The 20,332-nt window shown below is 42.0% G+C and overlaps 1 protein-coding gene across 4 annotated transcripts in view; it reads left to right on the top strand.

Moving 5' to 3' along the window:
- LOC149170728 (Metallopeptidase M24 family protein) overlaps nucleotides 1-20,332 on the top strand; it is a 446,763-nt gene that overhangs the window by 174,955 nt on the left and 251,476 nt on the right. For all 4 annotated transcript variants that reach the window (XR_016259003.1, XM_089424001.1, XM_089424000.1 and 1 more), the window contains one exon: nucleotides 8,180-8,386. Coding sequence is in view for 3 of the 4 variants with exons in the window: in XM_089424001.1 (XP_089280127.1) it covers nucleotides 8,180-8,386 (207 nt within the window). In the remaining variant the exon portion in view is untranslated. The remainder of the gene's footprint in view (nucleotides 1-8,179; nucleotides 8,387-20,332) is intronic.

The following is a 20,332-nucleotide window of genomic DNA, read 5'->3' as shown; positions in this document are numbered from 1 at the left end:
TAATGAGCAGCATGATGATGAGAGCAGGAGCAACTCAGTCATCAAGGTTCAACACATGTGATAGTACAACATGGTGTCACACGGTTATGTACAACAAATGGACGAAAGGCAACACTATGATAGGTGGAGTCACCTTAGAGAATCAGTTGAAGCAATATGTCTTCAACTGATCTCATGTGATATCAAAAGTCAAAATATGGACTTTTATTGTAAATGTACTATCTCTCTCACTTTCTCTGCTGAACTTTGAAGAACATAAAAGAAGAATTGATCAAGGGTTTCCCCAGATTGGAGTTTGTCCCTGGCTGGCGCCACATCTTGTATCCTCTTGTCTTGGCTTGTCTTCTGCGATTTATATCTATGTTCTATCTGCAGTTTACTTTAATGTTGATGTGATTGCTAATTGTGAAAATTTAAATAAATTGCTCTAGCATAGAACATACCTAAAATTAACAGGTGTGGGCAGATGGATGAGGAGACTCGGAGAGACCTCCGAAGGAGGAAATTGTGTTTTACCTGTCAGGAACCATGGGCTCTAGGTCATAGATGTGCAGCGGGCAAGGCCCACTACATTGAGGTTTTCTCTGACGGTGATGGGGAGGATGATGCGTACTTGGATATGGGTGGAGATGACAACACAAGGCAGGCAGATAGGGGGCCACCACCACCACCCCCGCCAGGGGGAGCTACTTTCGCTCCATCAGGAGGGGTCCTTGCATCTCTATGTGCAGGAAAAGGGGCACCGTGCAGGGATATCGTGTTTTGGTTTTAATAGACAGTGGGGCTACCCACAACTTCATTGATGCACAAATGGTCCAGAGGAGGGGTATCACAACCGAGGAGTTTGAGGGTTTTTCAGTTTTGGTGCCAGGTGATAGAACCATGCAGTCCACATGCTATGTTCCAACTTTGATAGTGACCATGGGGAACTACTCAATGACAGATCACTTCTTCGTGGTAGATGTGCCAGAAACCAATGTGGTGCTGGGTGTCCAGTGGCTCTACTCTCTTGGTAGAGTCACTACTGATTGGAAGAGGTTGGAGATGGAGTTCGTAGGGCTAGATGGCAAACCAGTTTTGCTACGGGGTATGCATTCATACCCTCCATAGACTGTTTTGGCCCATAGGATGGAGGCAGATCTCAGACATGGGGACATTGAGTGGGTTGTGGAGTTGAGGATTTCAGAGGTTGGAGGTCAGGCCAAGCCATCGCACCCAGATATACAGGCCATTTTGGACAAGCATTCAATAGTGTTTGGAGACATACTGCCAGGAAAACCACTTGACCAGGGGTTTGAGCATAGTATTGAGTTGGAGCTGGGGGTATAGGTAGTGATCACTACTCCTTACCAACATCCCAAGGCATACCAAGATGAGATAGAGAGGGCTATTCATGAGTTGCTGACACTTGGGCACATGAGGTCTAGCTCTAACCCTTTTGCTTCATCAATTGTTCTGGTGAAGAAGAAAGATGGGTCCCAACGGATGTGCATTGACTATAGGGCCCTTAACAAGAAGACCACGAAGGTTCGCTATCCTATCCCACACATAGATGAGTTGATGGACAAGCTGAGGGGGGCAAAATTCTTCACCAAGATTGATCTACGCTCAGGTACCACCAAATCAAGACGAGGGACTAGGATGTCCCTAAGAATGCTTTCAGGTGCCACTATGGGCACTTCGAGTTCCTGGTTATGCCCTTTGGCCTAACCAATGCACCAACCACTTTCCAGTCTTGCATGAACCACGTGTTTCATGGGCAGCTGCGGAAGTTTGTGTTGGTGTTCTTTGATGACATCTTGATCTACAACCGGACATGGGAGAAGCACTTGCAGCACTTAGAGACAGTGTTGCGCATACTGGAGGAGCAACAGTTCTATGCGAAGCTGTCAAAGTGCAAGTTCGGCTTGACAAAGATGCTGTACCTAGGGCACATCATTGGGGAGGACAGAGTTAGAGTCCATGAGGAGAAGATCAGGGCCATCCGGGATTGGCTAGAGCCTCAAAATGTGATAGAGTTGAGAGGATTTGTGGGCATCTGCACTTACTATAGGAAGTTCATAAAGGGCTTCTCCTAGTTGGCAACACCCCTCACCGATCTAAAAAAGAAGGGGGCTTTTGAGTGGAAACTATAACGTAGGAGGCTTTTGATCGCCTCAAACAGGTCATGAGTAGTTGTCCGTTATTGGCACTTCCAAATTTCACCCAGCCCTTCGTGTTGGAGTGTGATGCATTCAGAGAGGGTATTGGTGCAGTTTTAATGGATAGCTTTCGAGAGTCGAAAGCTATTGCCCCATGAGAGTTTGTATTCTATTTATGACAAAGAGATGCTAGCCATCATGCATGCGCTAGCCAAGTTCAGACAGTACTTGGTGGGGAATCGGTTTCGGGTCAAGACCGACCACAATAGCCTTAAGTTTCTCTTGGAGCAGAAGAAGTTGCAGGAGAGGCAGCAAAAGTGGGTGAGTAAGCTCCAAGCGTATGACTTTGACATCGAGTATGTTAAAGGGAAGAACAACGTGGTGGCAGATTCATTGTCCAGGAGACTGGCTGCCCTTTCACTGATGAGCATGGCCCCAAATTGGAGGGCACAGTTATTGGTGGAGTACTCCAAGGACCGATTTGCATGTGAGGTCCTTGATGGGGCAGTGATAGATGATTGGTACAAGGTGATGAACGAGGTGATTTACTACAGAGACCGGATTTACTTGGTGCCTAACTCCCAGCTGAGGGAGAAGATTTTACAGGCTGCCCATGACTCACCACTAGTCGGGCACTAGGGGTTCACAAAGACTTATAGGACCATCAGGGAGCGTTTTGTGTGGAGGGGCCTGAAGGATGACGTTCTGAGGCATGTTAGGGAGTGTGACACATGCCAGAGGAACAACGGTGAGCAGTCACACTTTGTCGGGTTGCTATAGCCTCTTCCTATCCCTGAGGGGAAATGGGAGAGTGTATCGATGGACTTCATTACCGGGTTGCCCAATGTACAAGGCAAAGACTGCATTTACGTAGTGGTTGATCGGCTGACGAAGTTTGTGCATTTCTTTGCCATCTCAGCTTGGTACTCGGCCTCACAGGTGGTCGAATTGTTTTTCAGGAAGGTGTTTCGGCTACATGGTCTTCCGAAGACCATTGTCAGTGACAGGAACAACATGTTCATGGGGGGATTTTGGCAGGAGCTATTCCGACTGGTGGATTCTGAGGTCACTCCGAGCACTAGTTACCACGCTCAGACAAATGGGCAGACGAAGATAGTCAACAAATGGCTGGAGGTTCACTTGTGTAACTATATGACAGGCCATCAACGAGTGTGGATACGATGGTTACATCTGGGAGAGTACTGTTCCAACACAACATACCACATGTCCATAGGTATGCCCCCATTCCGAGCTCTACATGGTTATGATGCATTGTCTTTTGCTGACGTGATGTTTGGAGGCAATAAGACCCCTAGGGCCAAGGATTGGATATAGGAGAGCCAAGACATATTACGGGCTCTCAAGGACAACATGCAGACAACCCATAACCAGCAGAAATTTTATGTAGACAGGGGCAAAGTCAAGAGACAGTTTGAGGTAGGGAACTTGGTCTTCTCAAGGCTTCAGCCGTACAGGCAATCATCACTCAAGCAGAAGGGGGCCGAGAAGCTCAAACCCTGTTTTTATGGGCCATATAGACACTCACAGAGTTGGGAAGGTGGCATATGAGTTGGAGCTACCCCCGGTTAGTCGGATACACAACATTTTTCATGTATCTTGCTTGAAAAAGGAATTGGGACAATAGGTGACAACAGTTGCCGAGTTACCTCCTACAGATGATGAGGGGTACTTAGTTTTGGAGCCTGAGGCTATTCTGGATGCTCGGGTCAGGGACATTAAAAAGTTCTTGATCAGATGGAGGAGCCTATCATATGAGGATGCCACTTGGGAAGGGAAGTAAATACTTCAACATCCTTCATTACAGTTGCTTGAGGACAAGCAACGTTTTTGCGAGGAGGACTGTGATATTCCCACTTAGGATTATTGCTAAGTGAAATATCAATTTTGATAGATTTTGTCTTTATTCATGTTGACACTTAGGAAATGTGGGTTTAGAGGCCCCACATCGAATTTCGATTAAGAGCAAGTCCTAAACATTAGAGGAGAAGGAGAATATCGAGCCCCTAGTGGAGTGTGGGGGCCACACTTGGGGAATTTCGACCCACATGGAGAATACACATGCCTTGGAGGGAAATTTAGTGGGAGGAAGTCGAGGTGGGCCCACATGAGTGCGTTGGAGGCATCTTGACAAAAAGGAAGGGAAGACACTCATTTGGTCATTCAATCATCTATTCAGAATTAGTGTCTTTGACACAACACGCTTGAGTTGAAGCCATGTTTGCAAGTGTTATTTAGCACACAAGTGTCTCCAAGCAGAGATCTCAACCCTTGCTTCGGTGGACTTCGAGTGCCAACCCAAGGAGGGAGTTCCATCCTTTTTCCAGTTGTTCTGGTAGTGGGGTGCGATTTTGTGGTGAGGAGACACAACCAGCAGCGCAGGGACTGTGCAATGATTGGAGGAGGCTCACTTGGGAACTGAGTTGTGAAGGGAGTTTGGGCCTAGGGTTTAAGGAGAAGTCCAGGAGAGCCTTTGCTTGGAGTTTGCAGCCATTTTTGGGAGCATTTGCAGCAGGGTAGACAGTGGGCCAAATTTCCCAGCAGTAGAGCCATAGATACAAAAGAGGGCCGAAATTCCAAGGTCAACCATAGCCCAATTCCTTCGTGGGCTATTCTGGGTATTTGGCGGAGAGTACAGGGTTAATTTCCCGAAATTTTCTGAGTACTTCAGGAGGCCCTAGAAGTAGATCTTATCAACCAGCAACGTATTTCTGGGCAGTTCAACATAGAGCCAGGAGACAGAGCAACAACGTACTTGAGGGGGATTTCCTATTGTTCATTTGGGCTTAGCTAGCTTGCCTTGAGCAAGCCCAGGTGCATTCTTTCCAGCACCTAATTGTACCCTCTTCAGATTTTAATAAAGTGGCTTAGCAACACAGTTTTGGTGCATTTCTGTGATCTGATTCGTGTGTTTTAATTTTGTGGCTTTTTGTCTATATTTGCTTTGCATATTTACTGTAAAATTTCCCTAGGAATATTACAAATTGAGAGGTAGAAAAGGAAGGGTATATGCAATGAACATCATAACCGCTTTTTGTAATGCAACTAGAACAAAAATAAAGTCAAAATAAGCTAGGGGTTCTAAGGATGGAGCATTCTTGATCAACAGTGCCCCCATAGTCATTGATGATGTACGTCATGATGTCTCTGTTGAAAAGTGTAACTAGGTTTTGTCTTCATAATGACATATGTAATTGTGATTTTATGTAATTGATGTAAAGAAGAAAAATAAAATTATTTTGTAGTACTTGAATCATGGGTTTGATTATCAAGGAATTTTATTTTAGTTAAGGTTCCCATTGTGAACATTTAGGTTTTGTCATCAAGTTATAAATGTCAAATTGAGTCAATGTCATGTATGAAGGACCCTTCTTGGGCATGTTACATTTTTGTATGAGTCATTGAAAGAGTCTAAAGACCCTCCAAGACCAAGCTCAAGCACCTTCTTCAAGTTGGCCTTAAATGAAGCAATGGAACTCCACCAAAAGACATGTCGGCCTAGATCATTGACAAGTTGGCTTATTTGATGGGCTAATCACTATATATAGGGCAACTCGGCCTCCACTTGAAGCTAGATTTTCGGTCAAGCATAGAAGACAGAAAAAGTGCGAAGTTCACAAGGAAGGAAGCCTAGAATCAAGTGAAGAAAAGAAAGACCATCAGTGAAGTTATTTCAGATCTGTTTTAGGGTTGAATCTCTCCACATGTGCGAAGTAGAGACATAATCTGTTGCAGAAGAATCCAAAGTATTGCAGTCCCATTGGAAGGTCAAGTCAAGGAGGAAACTAAGGTGTATCTCAAGCCGAGTTGCCAAGGAAGCAACCTCCACCTAAAGCGAAGGGAATCAAGGTTCCAAAGTTGATCATTCACACATGCTAGGGTTTCTGAAGGAGGTCGAGAATTGCAGGAAGCCAAAATCTAAGGAGTAGTCGAGAAGGAAAGAAGAGTTAGCAGTTTGACCATCGTTGACTCAAGGAAGGAGAGGGTCAAGCTAAGAAGCCTTGTGACTTGGTCTTGGAGTGGCAAATAGGTCAAGGGTCTTGGTCTTGGTATTCGTCAATTGAAGTCCCTATAAGAAGAAGAATTCGTTTGGGTTTTCCTCTCAAGTGGGAGAGGTTTTGGCCCTGGCTGATAGCCTACATTTTGTGTCTCTTGTCTCTTTATTGTTTATGCTTTGGTAGCTGTTTGATGAAGAAGAACACTATAATAATCTAACTAAAGAGAAGATCCTAATCTATTGAAGTAAAAAGCATTCACAAGCAGTTATCAAGAATAGAGAAATCGCCTAATCTTGATACCTTAGATTTCTCAACAGTCTCATTGTACAAAAAGCAGACAATGAGCTAACCTCATGCTCAAAAATAAATTTAAATTCGATTTTCCAATGAATGAATAATGCTGAAATCTTCAAGCAATGCTAGAACCCTGTGAAGTTGTTAAAATCTCTATTCCAACAACCTACGTAAATTAATTCCTTATGATATCGTTACTAAAAAATTACTTTAGATTGAATTTTCCCTCATAGAATAAAATTCACTTGATGGAAATTTAACTAGAAATTAAAAGTCAGCGGAAGCTATAGGGAACCATCTCCAAAATACACACATAATTTCCTGCCCTTCAAATATCACCTTTTCATTAAAAATTCTCCAAGTTTACAGGGCCCCCAAAACTGGGAAAACAGCTCAGTAAGAAAACACAAAAAAATTACAGGAAAACCTGGTTGTTTTGGTGCATCGTGCAGTTTATATGGCTCTCCCAAAACCTGCTGTAAAAACCCTCCTGTTGCTGCTGAAATCTATGAGAGAAATTTGTATGGTCACCCCTCTATCTTGTTGGGTTGTATGACCTCCTGAAGTTTGCTTTGCACCTGCTGTGTGCAGTCCCTTCAAGTTATGAGAGTTGGGTTAATCTTTGTTTGCTACTCACATTGTTTCCAGTTTTCTCCTTTGCATTTGCACACTGAGTGAAAATCCTTTATCACTCTCTCACTTGTGTTTTTCTAGCACTCCGTGTATCACATTTTGTGTCTTTTTCTTTCACTTTGTCTTTCTTTTATAATATTGAGTTTATCACTGAGTCTCCATAACCCTAATTTCTCAATGATATTGACGGTTGAGATTAAATTCCAATTGACAATGTAGATTATATTTAAATCACTAATGTAGATGCCTTACATTTTCTTAGACATTAATCAACTCACTAATAAAAGCCTCTTTACTTTAACAAGTAACTTTAATTAAAGTGAATTACAAAATAGGAAGGACCTTTTTGGATGAGTTCCACTCATTTGACATTGGACCTATGTGGAAGTTCTTGTCTGATGCTGCAAATATCAACACTCCCTCTTAGCGAGGAAAGAACTTCTTGAGGAGCCACCTGGTACTGGCTTTCAACCTGCCTTAACATGCCTTGGGTAGATGATTCAACCAGTTGAGCTAACCGTTGGGGCTTATTATTTATTTATCTCATATGTACACATACTGTTTCATAAGTAACTCTGTATCGCTGTCATTACTCTCAACTTGTAATTTTGGGTTGACTCCGACTCAACAGTAAGTTAGATTATTTGGTATTTCACTCTATATACATTGTTTGAATGCTTAGAGTCAATGTCAGAAATTTCATTCTTGGATATGTGGAGACAATTCTTGGGTAATCAGCTGTTATTTGGGGGAATCAATTATGTCAAAGTCACCCAGTAATTGCACCTGATCCCAACCATATGAAATGGATCCTTGCAGAGGGGTTATCATGTCAAAAGTGGGAATTGGACTTTGGTGAGGAGGATAACTACCTGTTTCTTTAATGATCCAAGCTAGATCCTATTGACTTCATTTATATTTTTTTTATGTAGAACAGTTTCAATTGTTGATTGTTTAGACAAAAGAAAGGTATGACCTGAAGCTTTTATGTCTATTTGCTTATTTGGCTATGCATTAATTGTTTGGCATACTTTCATTGGTTATCTTTGAAGTGTTCTGGTACTGTTCACTAATGTTTTTTTGATTGATGTGTAGCTTCTTCCAGATATGATTGCAAAAGCATGCAAACTGTACCATAATCGCAACATTGCCAGTTCAGATTATGCAGATTTACCAGCCTTCAAGAAGGCCCTTAATGAGTCAAATGTCCATAATCTTTGCAAGTATACTCATGAGGCTCGTTGGATAAAATCACCATCTGAAATTAATATTATGAGACAATCGGCAGCAATTACATGCCAGGTACTATAATGAGGGTGCTTTATCTAATAATGGAAGTCTACCAGAATGAGAAGCTGAGAATATTAAATACGTATACAAGTTATACTAAATCAGCCGCGAGTATTTTATGTTCTGTTTATTGTTTTGCTCTGGAAAATGCATCTTGTATTTCTTTATTGAACAATAGAGAATACATTAAGAGATATGCATAAGTGGAACCAAAACCTAATCATATAGGTTGCTTCTCACTACATAGGTGAGGAGGGCCAGCATTTTGACTTTATGATTTTTGCTGAATTGTTTACTAAATGTCTATCCTAGTGTTGCTGTCAAATACTATAGTTTCAAAAGCTGCCATATGTTACCTCTCCAAGGTAACACATGATATTTAGCCATCCATCATATGGTTGAAAGAAATTTCTAGCAATATTTGCCATAACCCTATAATTAATTTATTAAACCTTAGAGTTAGACATACTTGTATATACCTATGCACCTGCAATTGTACATGGCTGCCTGTACCTTTGAAGGTAGGCTGCATTAGTATGGCTGGATGACTATGTTTTTGTAACCCTAGAATGCACCCAAACTGAACCATGTTCATACAACTATGGTGAATTTAGATGGTAAACTATGAAAATACAAGAGATACAATGTTATAGAAGACCTAAGTTATTGTTTTATGCATTGATATTTATTATTTATTGGTCAGGTTCAATTTGAATTGATTTCCATATAGCATATTTATCTGCTGGTTTTATATTTTGCTTATGCTGGCAGTTAGGTGGAAGTGTGCCAAAGTTGCGTTTGGTTATGTTATTTAAATGGTTCCATTTTGATGTAAAGTTTTAAAATTTGTTTCAGAAGACAGAAAAAATTGAATAGGTACAAGCAACCTGAATCGTCCTTTTTATTACTTTGTAACAAGTCTATGGCACGAGATATATGACTATTCTGCCGTGAAACAATGAAGGGTACGTATCTATTGCAAGAGATAAGTTTCCTACTCTTGCTGATATATTAGTATCTGCTAGAGCGTTTATATGGTTTCGATTAGTTACTTATTGCCTCAACTTTTAATGGAAATTATTTATTATTATATCATTTTCAGTGGGGATATTGGAACATTTTAGAATTTGTTGAGATTGAGAACTGTTTGTTGAATTCTGCTCAAGTGTCTACAAGTCTAGCTATTTTTTTAAACCATAACTGGGGAATTTTATTAATCGAAATCTGCGGCTGTAGCACGTAGCAGAGATACATCAGATTGTACGGTATCAAATTGGCCATGTTCTATCTCAGACTGGGCAGGAACAGTTGTTCTAGTGAAGTCTAAATACATGAAAATTCATAGCTGTGAATATTCTGTAAAAGACCCCCCAAGAGTTGCCCAATTTTTTAACACATTCACGTTATATTTGAGTATGAACATCACTAGCCTAGAGGGTTGTCTCCTGTTCAGATACCTTCATCGGAATGTTCAAGTTTGGGAGAGCTAAGTCTGCACTCTATGTCGTCTGAGTAACTGAATAGACAGAGGAGGATGGGAAGTGAGGAATCGGAGAGCCATTCTTCTTCACCTCCTCCAATTGGGTCTGTAACCAGCCCCATTCATCCTTGGCATGTTGAAATTACAGTTGATGCGGAATAAAATGTCCATGATCGCTACAACTTGGGTCGCCAACCGTGCAAGTTGCTGTTGCAGATGCCAGGAGGAGTCCTGAAGGTTGTCAATTTCAGTCTGAAGGAAGAGGAGTGGATTTCGTAGTTCCATTGGAACACTAGATGCCATAGCTATAGGAGAGGAGGAATGTGGCAGTTCTGGTGCAAGTTTAAAGAGATTAAATATGGCCAAACAAGGCTGCAGAGCTAAACTTCATCAGATGCCGTCAGGATGAGCAGCTGTGGTAGTTCCATCAGCGTGACAAGAATCATGTCTCTTCCCATTAATTTGCCATGAATTTGCAGGTATAGTGTCTCATGCTTGCCAAAGGGGATGATCCTACTGTTGAGAATTGAGCACAAGCAAGACACAAGAAAATGGTGGAAAAGGATTTAAATCAAGGTCTCATTGACAACTCGTGTCGATCGTGACAACACCTCATCAAGGATAAAGTTTACTACTCATATCAATGTGGTCCTGAACTTTGTGATTATCTAGGGACTCACTGTCTAACATTGCCCCCCTCAATCACAAATCTGGATAATTATAACTTTTGTCATCTTCAATATGAAACTGTTGAACTTAGCTTCGATGAAGCTATGCCTGAAAAAATGCCGATATTTGGAAGTGAACAACTGCCATGTCTGAACATTCCCATTCTTTTCGGTCATCATTAATTTTGAGGAGACTAGTTGCTATGCTGAAATTCCCATATGTTGGTTGAAGTTTGATTGACTAATTAAACTTCGAATCTTGAAGCTTGATATTTGATATTCCCCTTTGTCAAGTGCAAGGTGAGAAGTTTGTTAAAGGATCCAAGTTAGAGCTTTGTGTTGATTTTGGGTAGCATCGGATGTGATCTAGCTCTGAAATTTTTTGGAGAGGCTAGAATACATGAGATCTCCAAAACCCAGAAATTGTTTGGTGAAATTCCACCCGAATGAGGAGTTATTAAAATAATCAATATTTTTAATGGGTTCCTAGTCTAAACTTAGGAAAATAAAAATGTTAATAGGTATTAATAAGAATATGGGTGAGAAACTTCTAAGTGACGAGGATCAAGTCTATTTTAATCTTAGTCGTTGATTAGGGACTTAATCTCGACCATTGATTTGTCAACAGGAAAAGTATAAGAGGAGGCTTGAGGGTCAGTTGGAGATACAACAAGAGAGATTAGTTAGTTCAATTTTCTGGGGTGAGGTTTGCTGAGGAAATCGAGCAAGTGATCAGTTGCAATGAGGGGCAGTTCGGTAGGAGGCCGAAGAATACATAGTAGAGAGGCAGCGCAGTGCCGGGAGAGAGGGTTGATGCAGAGGACGCAGAGGGCCGTAGCAGCTGACGCAGAGGGCTGTAGAGGCTGACGCAAAATTCATAGAGGGCCTTAGAGGCGGTGTTGGGGAGAGTTTGTGGGGCAGACTGGGAGCAGATCATCAGACTTTAAGCCAGGAGAGGGTGACGCAGCTCCTGGAGGAGTGACGCAGTTCCTGAGCAGTGCTTGGAGCAGCTTTCACTGTCCAGCATAGGGAACAACCGGAGTCACTATGGGGTTTGATTATTCGGTTGCTGATTTGCTAGAATATCTCTCTTCGGATAGAGGTACTACTCCCAAGGATATTCTCTGTTGGGTGAGCTATTTCTGGCACCCTAGTTGTATTCACGAATCTGCTTAATAAAACAAACCCTCTATATGCTACACCGGTTTTCCCGAATTGGGTTTTTCGGGGACAGTTGTCCAAAAATAACGGTGTCCATTGTGTTATTGTTTCTGTTTATTTCAGTGCATGATCTTTATATCTGTGAAGGCTGCAATAGTGTTTACTTCGATGTTTATGCAATTAGATAACTTAATGTAAAGAACAAGTAGGAGATTGTAAACCAGTAATTGTAGTAGGGGTTTCTGATGTGTTAGATTCAGGAATTTTCACATGGTATTAGAGCGATTGCAGATCATAGGCGACTGAAGACCCCAACCGAGAAATTTGAGAATCTGCAGCAGAGAAGTAGTTGTCTTGAGAGACAATGTTATTCCAGAGCTAAAGAAGCAAGAGGAGGAGTGACACAGTGTAGGAAGTGTGACGCAGAGGCTCACATAGTGCCTGCGTCAGCATTTGGAGTCGGGAAAGCAAGACGCAGCAGCCGCGTCAGCCATCAGGGCTAGCGCAGAGGCAGAGGAGGGAAGGATAGGCTCACGCAGAGCCACGTCATCCTTCTGAGCCAGGAAGTATTGACGCAGTTGGCCGGGAGGAGCAGATTCAACCCACACAGAGATTGCACAAAACCTGAAGGGCTCAGATTCTTCAATTTGCTGGGGCTAAGGGAGCTGTGCAGATTTTGATTTGTGGAGCTGGTGGGCACTGTTTCTGTAGGTGCAGAACAATGTTTATGGAGACTGAACCAAGGTAGAGGGAAGTGTTGACTCTGTCGCCTACACCTACCTACAAGTCAGTGAAAAAAGCCTTTAACCCCACATGGTGTGGTTGGTGGCAGGGAACTCAGAGAAGGGGCTATCACACTAATCCCGACTCTCTCCGTTTGAGCTATCTCCTAGGTTAGCTAGGGGGGTGGTCCCTAATGAAAAGTTAATTTAAAAAGGATGTGAGTTTCTAGGAGAATCGTTAGAGTTAAATAGATTATCTCTTTAAGATTTATAAGCAAAAATTTGCTATGAGCAATAACCATCATAAGATAAGCATAAAATACATAAACAACCAGTGCCTTCCAAGTATTTGTTCTTTAAGAAATGTATTTTGCTTAAAATGAAATAAAATTCTTTCAAATGGAAAGCCAAAATAACCTTGAAAAGTGAAACACTAAATTGTTAGCACAAGATATTATAAATGCTTTCAAGATGAATAAGTCTACAAATCAAAGCATGGAAACTATCTTGCTTAAAAGGATACAAAAATAACTCAAATGTTAGACCAAGATGACAACAAAATATGCTAAAAAAAATAATCTAAAAGAGGCTAGGCCAAAGAGTATGATCAAGCTCTCCTCTTTGACTAGCCATGACTTAGCTCTTTGAAATAGTCAAATATTGATAAATGAAGTACAATACGTAAAAAATAATTTTTTCCAAGTTTGATTTGTTGATGCAAGAAATAAAAGCTTTAAGAAACTTGAAAGAATCCTTGCAAGACACAAATAAGATATAGATGAGACTTTGGAATTCAAAACATGCGGGTTCTCCTTGAATATTTTTCAAGAATGGGTTGATTCCTCCGAGAATTTCCCCACGCTTGAAAAGCTTGACCAAATAATGATTCATCTACAAAACTTCACCACAAATCATTAAATCAACATAAAGTTAAATAAGTGCAGTGGAAAGAATTCCTAGAGATACATCTATTATCCACTAGAAGATTTATTTTCCTAAAGCAAATAATTAATTCTTATGTTAATATGAGATAGCTGCATACTAACATAGCTTGAAACAAACATGAAAGAAATAATGACATGAGGAAATAAATAGAAACATAACAAGAAGTCAAGAATTTACCACACGTGCAAGGAGAAGATCACCATCACGCTTTACCCCAAACACTGTTGTATTATATTGCAAGTAGTGAATACAATCCCGCTGAGTCTCCTAAATCACAATAGCTTGTATTACATGATACAATATGAGAGCCAATGGCTCTATTATATAGAGAGTTCAGAGCAAATTCCAGTGAAGAATGACAATGACAAATGGCATTGGAGCCAATCCCAATGTAGAAGTGATTAAACAAGTGGCATGAGGTGACAATCCCAAAGAGAAATTCAAATTTGTTGAATGGAGCTCCAATGCCAAGTGTAAAAATCGAATTCTAGCAAGTGGACATCATTTTCTTCTTTCCTTATGTGCCAAATTCGAATTTTATGATGAAATGACAAGTGTATATGGATGGTAACCCATGTGGGGACAATTTCTCACAAAAATCTCCACCAAATATTCTCCCTAATCCTCCCAGATGTGCATTAACTTCACAAATTCGAATTTCCAAGTAAACAATTTTCTCATTTAATGCCAAAAATTCAATTTTATTTGAGCACATGTCCTTTCCTTGATTTAGGAGTCCACATCACCTTGGGACTACACTTTAACTCCACTATAATTTTCCACCTCATTTCCACAACATTTAGCATGTGTGGATATTTATTTTTCTCTATTTATTTAATTTATGGCTTAATTAAATGTCACAATTTCCACTAAACTTACGAAATGTGGGTTTTGAGGGTCCAAAACACATTTTTAACCCATCAAAGTGTGTCATAGTAGAAAGTTGAGGGTGAGAGGTGTAAATTTCATTAGTCATACCCCATACAACTTCTCTAGACATCACTTATTACATTACATGTACAATTTTATTTGCAATTTTTGACTTGTGGGAAATCTAAAAATTTAAAAAATGACTACCTAGACCTAACCAAATTCCACGAATATTTTTTGTGTGATATAGTATGGTAGTATACATCGACTGTAGACACTAAGATGTGTTAGGGGCTCAACCTTCAAACCGTCACCCCGGTTTTGGGGTAAAATGTGAGTGAAAAAACCCAGAAAACTATTCGCCTCTGAAAAAGAAGGGATAATTAACCAGATAAAAAAACACTCCAAGGTGTGCTCGTTTGCTTATCGAGTCCCAACATTGTAGGCTTGTTACAGACTCAAAAACGCATCATTACTAGTATCACTTATTACAATTCCTCGCAGGGTGTGGAATCTGGGTACAAGAAAGATGATGTGAAGATAGAAGTAGAGTTTAAAAAACTTTGTGGACTGATGATATCTGATGGTACATTGCTCTCTGGATCATCCTTGGGCATAGAGTCTTCATATAATCATCAGGTGCCACTCCAGTGGTCATTAGGAAGCACTACCTCGACAAATTTCTAGCTAAGAAATCTTGATCCGGGTTGTAGCAGCAAAGGAGGATTTGAGAGGAGTGATTCGACAGTTGGCCAAAGGATTTTCTAGAGGGAAATCAGGACTCAGAGGGAGTCTAGAGAAGAGGAGCAGAGATGGTAGTGAACGGATTAAGGGATCATGACACATGACAGATTGGATGGGGCTTTCAATTTTGTCATCTGGAAGGCCAAGATCCTGGTAGTCCTGGATAAACATCACATCGAGGACTATGCCTTAAGAACAATAGCTGTCCTAGTTGATCCTGATGCAAATGAGAAGTATGAGGAGTCCCAGGCGAAGGAAAAATGCATAATCCTAGACGGGGTCAGGGATCATGTAATACAACAACAAGGGTATTACATTTGACAGACACAACAAGGGAAATGTGGCGGACGCTGACCACCTTATACCAGGGCTCTTTCGTGCAGTGGAAGATGTTATTAGAGAATCAGTTGAGGTCATATCAGATGCAGAAAGGAGAGGAGATAGATCCATTCCTTCTCAGGTTGCAAGGAATTCGCGACCAACTTACTTCCATGGGGTCTACACTGGATCTAGAGTTCATGGTCAGGACTGCCCTGAATGCAGTCTCCGAGGAGTGGGAGACGTTTGTCCAAAGCATTTTGGGCAGAGCGACTCTCCCCAGTTGGGAGGAGATGTGGGCAACTCTTCGACAGGAAGAGCTCAGGAGATTGACCAAGGCGGGTAGTAACAGTAAGGGAGTTCGAATCAAGGAGGAGGACGAGGGTATAGCTCTCGCATTAGCGTGACAACAGGGGGTTCAGAAGAGGAAGAAGAAAGACATCTCCAAGGTCAAGTGCTTCAACTGTGGGGAGTTGGGACATTATGCATCTCAATGCCCAGGAAGAAAGGCAAGGGAGAAGCTTTTGACTCAAAGGCTGCTCTAGCAAAGGCGGAGAAGGATGTCGAGACTGATGACGATTGTGCCATGAGTGCTCATGCACCTCTAGAGAAGAGGTGGGGAGACGTAGAGCTGTAGTCGAGAGGACTACAAAAGAGGGGCATGATCCTTGAGGTGCCCAAACTCTTGGATCACATACGACTACGAAAGCCCTTAATGACAGTAGAAAAGTGATGGGTGTCGGTTGGAGCAAGGTGTGATGGAGCGATAGTGGCAGAGCTAGAGTGCCAAAGTCTGAGGCAACACAGTGGAGGTTGCAACAATGTGTGAGGCACAGAGGAGGTTGCAACAGCGCAATGGTAGCAGAGGGAGCACATGATAGCAGCTGAGGTAGCTTCTGCTTCACGAGGCTTCCAGACTAACCAAGATGTTAGTGATTGGGTGAAGTCAGTTACTTACTTCTCAGTAAATGAGTTGTAGTTAGCAGTGGTAGTGCTATGGGCAACATTTTGAGAGGGAGTTGTAGTACACATGTAGCAGTGGCAGTGGTAGTGTCATGGGCAATAGTACAAGAAGTAGCAGTGTAATGGATGTGGGGTAGCAGGCCGAGCATCAACACAGAGGACTGATGCAAAGGATCAGTGTGATGCTTCTATGGTGAAGCATTGCTAGAGCACATTCCTCGCTAAGAGGGACTGTTGATTTTGGGTAGCATCGAATGTGCTCTAGCTTTGAAATTTTGTGGAGGGGCTAGAATACATGAGATCTCCAAAACCTAGAAATCGTTTGGAGAAATTCCACCCGGATGAGGAGTTATTAAAATAATTAATATTTTTAATGGGTTCCTAAGTCTAAACTTAGGAAAATAAAACTATTAATGGGTATTAATAAGAATATGGGTGAGAAACTTCTAAGTGACGAGGATCAAGTTTGTTTTAATCTTAGTCGTTGATTAGGGATTTAATCTCAGTCGTCAATTCATCAACAGGAAAAGTATAAGAGGAGGCTTGAGGGTCAGTTGGAGATACACCAAGAGAGATCAGTCAGTTTGATTTTCTGGGGTGAGGTTTGCTGAGGAAATCGAGCAAGTGATCAGTTGCAGTGAGGGCAGTTTAGTAGAAGATTGAAGAATATGTAGATTTTTGGTAGCATCAGATGTGCTCTAGCCATGAAATTTGGTGGAGAGGCTAAGGCACATGAGATCTCCAAGACCCAGAAATCGTTTGGAGAAATTCCATCGGGATGAAGAGATATTAAAATAATTAATATTTTTAATGGGTTCCTAAGTCTAAACTTAGGAAAATAAAAATATTAATGTGTATTAATATAAGATGGGTGAGAAAGTTCTAAGTGACGAGGATCAAGCCAGATCTAATCTTAGCCGTTGATTAGGGACTTAATCTCGTCCGTTCAATCATCAACGAGAAAAGTATAAGAGGAGGCTTGAGGGTTAGTTGGAGACACACCAAGAGAGATGAGTCAATTCGATTTTCTGGAGCGAGGTTTGCTGAGGAAATCGAGCAAGTGATCAATTGCAGTGAGGGGTAGCTCAACAAGAGACTGAAGAATACATAACAGAGAGGCATCGAAGTGCTGGGAGAGATAGCGCATGCCCAGGAGGGTTGACGCAAAGGCCATAAGAGCCAGCACAGAGGATGCAGAGGGCCGTAGAGGACATAGAGGCTGATGCAGAAGTCATAGAGGGCTTCAGAGGCAGCGCTGGGAGATTTTATGGGGTAGACTTGGAGCAGATTAGCTGACGCAGAGCCGAGAGAGGGTGACGCAGTGCTTGAAGGGTGACGCAGTTCCAGAGCGGTGCTTGGAGCAGCTTTCGCTGTCCAGCACAAGGAATAGCCAGAGTCACCGTGAGATTGATCATTCAGTTGCTGATTTGCTGGAATATCTGTCTCCGGATAGAGGTACTACTGCTGAGGACATTCTCTGTTGGGTGAGCCATTTTTGGCACCCTAGTTGTATTCATAAATCTACTTAATAATAAAACCCTCATATCTGCTACACCAGTTTTCCCACATTGGGTTTTTCCGGGGATGATTGTCCAAAAATAGCAATGCCCCTTGTGTTATTGTTTCTGTTTACTTCAGTGCATGATCTGTATATCTGTGAAGGTTGCATTTGTGTTTACTTCGATGTTTATGTAACTAAATAACTTGTTAATGTAAAGAACAAGTAGGAGATAGTAAACCAGAAATTGCAGTAGGGGTTTCTAATGTGTTAGATTCAGGAATTTTCACGTGGTATTAGAGGGATTGCAAATCAGAGGCAATTGAAGCCACCCGTCGAGAAAATCTGAGAATTTGCAGCAGAGATGCAGCTGTCCCAAGAGACAGCGCTGTTCCAGAGCCAGAGACATAGAAGGAGGAGGGATGCAGTGCAGAGAAGGTGACTTAGAGGCTCATGCAGTGCTTGTGTCAACACTCTGAGCTAGGTGAAGGTGATGCAGTAGCTGGGAGGAGCCCATGCAGTAGTTGCATTAGCTATCCAGGCCAGCGCAGAGGCAGAGGTGGGGCAAATCAGGCCTACGCAGTGCTAAGTCATCTTTCTCAGCCAGGAAGGATTGACGTAGTGGCCAGGAGGAGGAGTTGATCCAACTCTCACTGTGATTGCGTAGAGCTAGAAGGGCTCAGATTCTTCAGTTGCTGGGGCTAAGGGAGCTGTGCAGATTTTGATTTGTGGAGCTGGTGGGAAGCTGCTTCTGTCGGTGCAGAACAATGTCTAAGGAGACTGAACCAAGGTAGAGGGAAGCACTACCTCGACAGATTTCTAGCCAAGAAATCTAGATCCGGGTTGCAGCGACAAAGGAGGATTGGAGAGGAATGATGCAACAGTTGGCCAGAGGATTTCCGGGAGGGAAATCAATACTTAGAGGGAGTCTAGAGAAGAGGTGCAGAGATGGCAGTGAATGGATTGAGGGATCAGGAAAGATTGGACGAGGCTTCTAATTTTGTCATCTAGAAGGCCAGGATCCTGGCAATCTTGGATAAACATCCCATCAAGGACTATGCCTTGAAAAAAGTTGTTGTCCCAGTTGACCTTAACACAAATGAGGAGTATGAGGAGGCCGAGGCAAAAGCAAAATGCATGCTTCTAAACGGGGTCAAGGATCATGTCATACCACATATTGCTAAGAAGAACACAGCAAGGGAGATGTGGCAGACGCTGACCACCTTATACCAGGGCTATTCCGTGCAGCGGAAGATGTTATTAAAGAATCAGCTAAGGTCATGGCAGACGCAGAAAGGAGAGGAGATAGATTCGTTCCTTCTTAGGTTGCAAGGAATTTGTGACTAGCTTACTTCCGTGGGGTCTACACTAGATCCAGAGTTTATGGTCAGAATTGCTCTGAGTGCAGTCTTCAAGGAGTGGGAGATGTTTGTCCAAAGCATTTTGGGCAGAGCGACTCTCCCTAGTTGGGAGGAGATGTGGGCTGCTCTTCGACCGGAGGGGATCAGGAGATTGACCAAGGTGGGGAGTAGCAGTAAAGGAGTTAGAATCAAGAAAGAGGAGGAGGAGGATGCAGCTCTAGCATCTGCTGGATAGTAGGGGGTTCAGAAGAGGAAGAAGAAAGATATCTCGAAGGTCAAGTTCTTCAAATGTGGGGAGCTGGTGTGAAAATTCTATTACTGCAACAACTGATTTATTTTACCTACTTATTTTCCAATAAGTTATTTACAAAATCTTTTTAGTAAATATTAAAATAAATTCTACTGTAGATATCACACCAATATACAGAAACAAATACATGCATAAGAATCAAACACATCAACACAGTTATTTTTTGGACAATTGCCCCCAGAAAAACCCAATGTGAGAAAACTGGTGCAGCAGAGGAGGATTTTATTAATCAAATTTTCTTGAGTACAGCTAGGGTGCCAAATTGGCTCCCCCAACAAAGATAATCACATGGCAGTAAGGCCATAAAATCCTCCGGTGCTTCCCCTAGCCTCATCGTCAGTCCAGCTAGCCTCTGCGTAGCTCCCAGACCCTCTACGTCAGCACTCTGCCTTACTGCGTCAGCACTTGGCCTCTTTGCATCACCCATGCAGGCCCTCTAGTGACTTTGCAATCCAGGTGCCTTTGCATCTTTCTGATTGGCTTTGCGTCTGCCTCTCTGATCTCTGTGCTGGTCCTCTGGCACTATCCCTGCCTCTCTGTTATGTACTCGCTGCCTCTCACTGCAATCCAGACCTCTAGTTCGAATTTCTCAGCAAACCCCGCTCCAGAAATCGAACTGACTAGTCTCCCTCTGGTGTATCTCCAATTGACCCTCAAGCCTCCTCTTATACTTTTTTTGTTGACGAATCAACGACTGAGATTAAGCCCCTAATCTACGGCTAAGATTAAAATATACTTTATCTTCATTTCTTAGAAGCTTCTCATCCTTATCGTTATTAATACCCATTAATATTTTTATTTTCCTAAGTTTAGACTTAGGAATTCATTAAAAATATTAATTTTTTTAATAACTTTTGATTTGAATGGAATTTTCCAAAATGATTTCTGGGTCTTGGAGATCTTATGTGCTTTAGCCTC

The sequence above is a fragment of the Pinus tabuliformis genome, chromosome 4_2, assembly GCF_031772625.1.
Source record: "Pinus tabuliformis cultivar Carrire ecotype Pingquan chromosome 4_2, CPIR1, whole genome shotgun sequence".
In the NCBI taxonomy this organism is placed as follows: domain Eukaryota; kingdom Viridiplantae; phylum Streptophyta; class Pinopsida; order Pinales; family Pinaceae; genus Pinus; species Pinus tabuliformis.
Note: the sequence above shows the minus strand (reverse complement) of the source record. Positions and strands in the feature narration are given on the sequence as shown.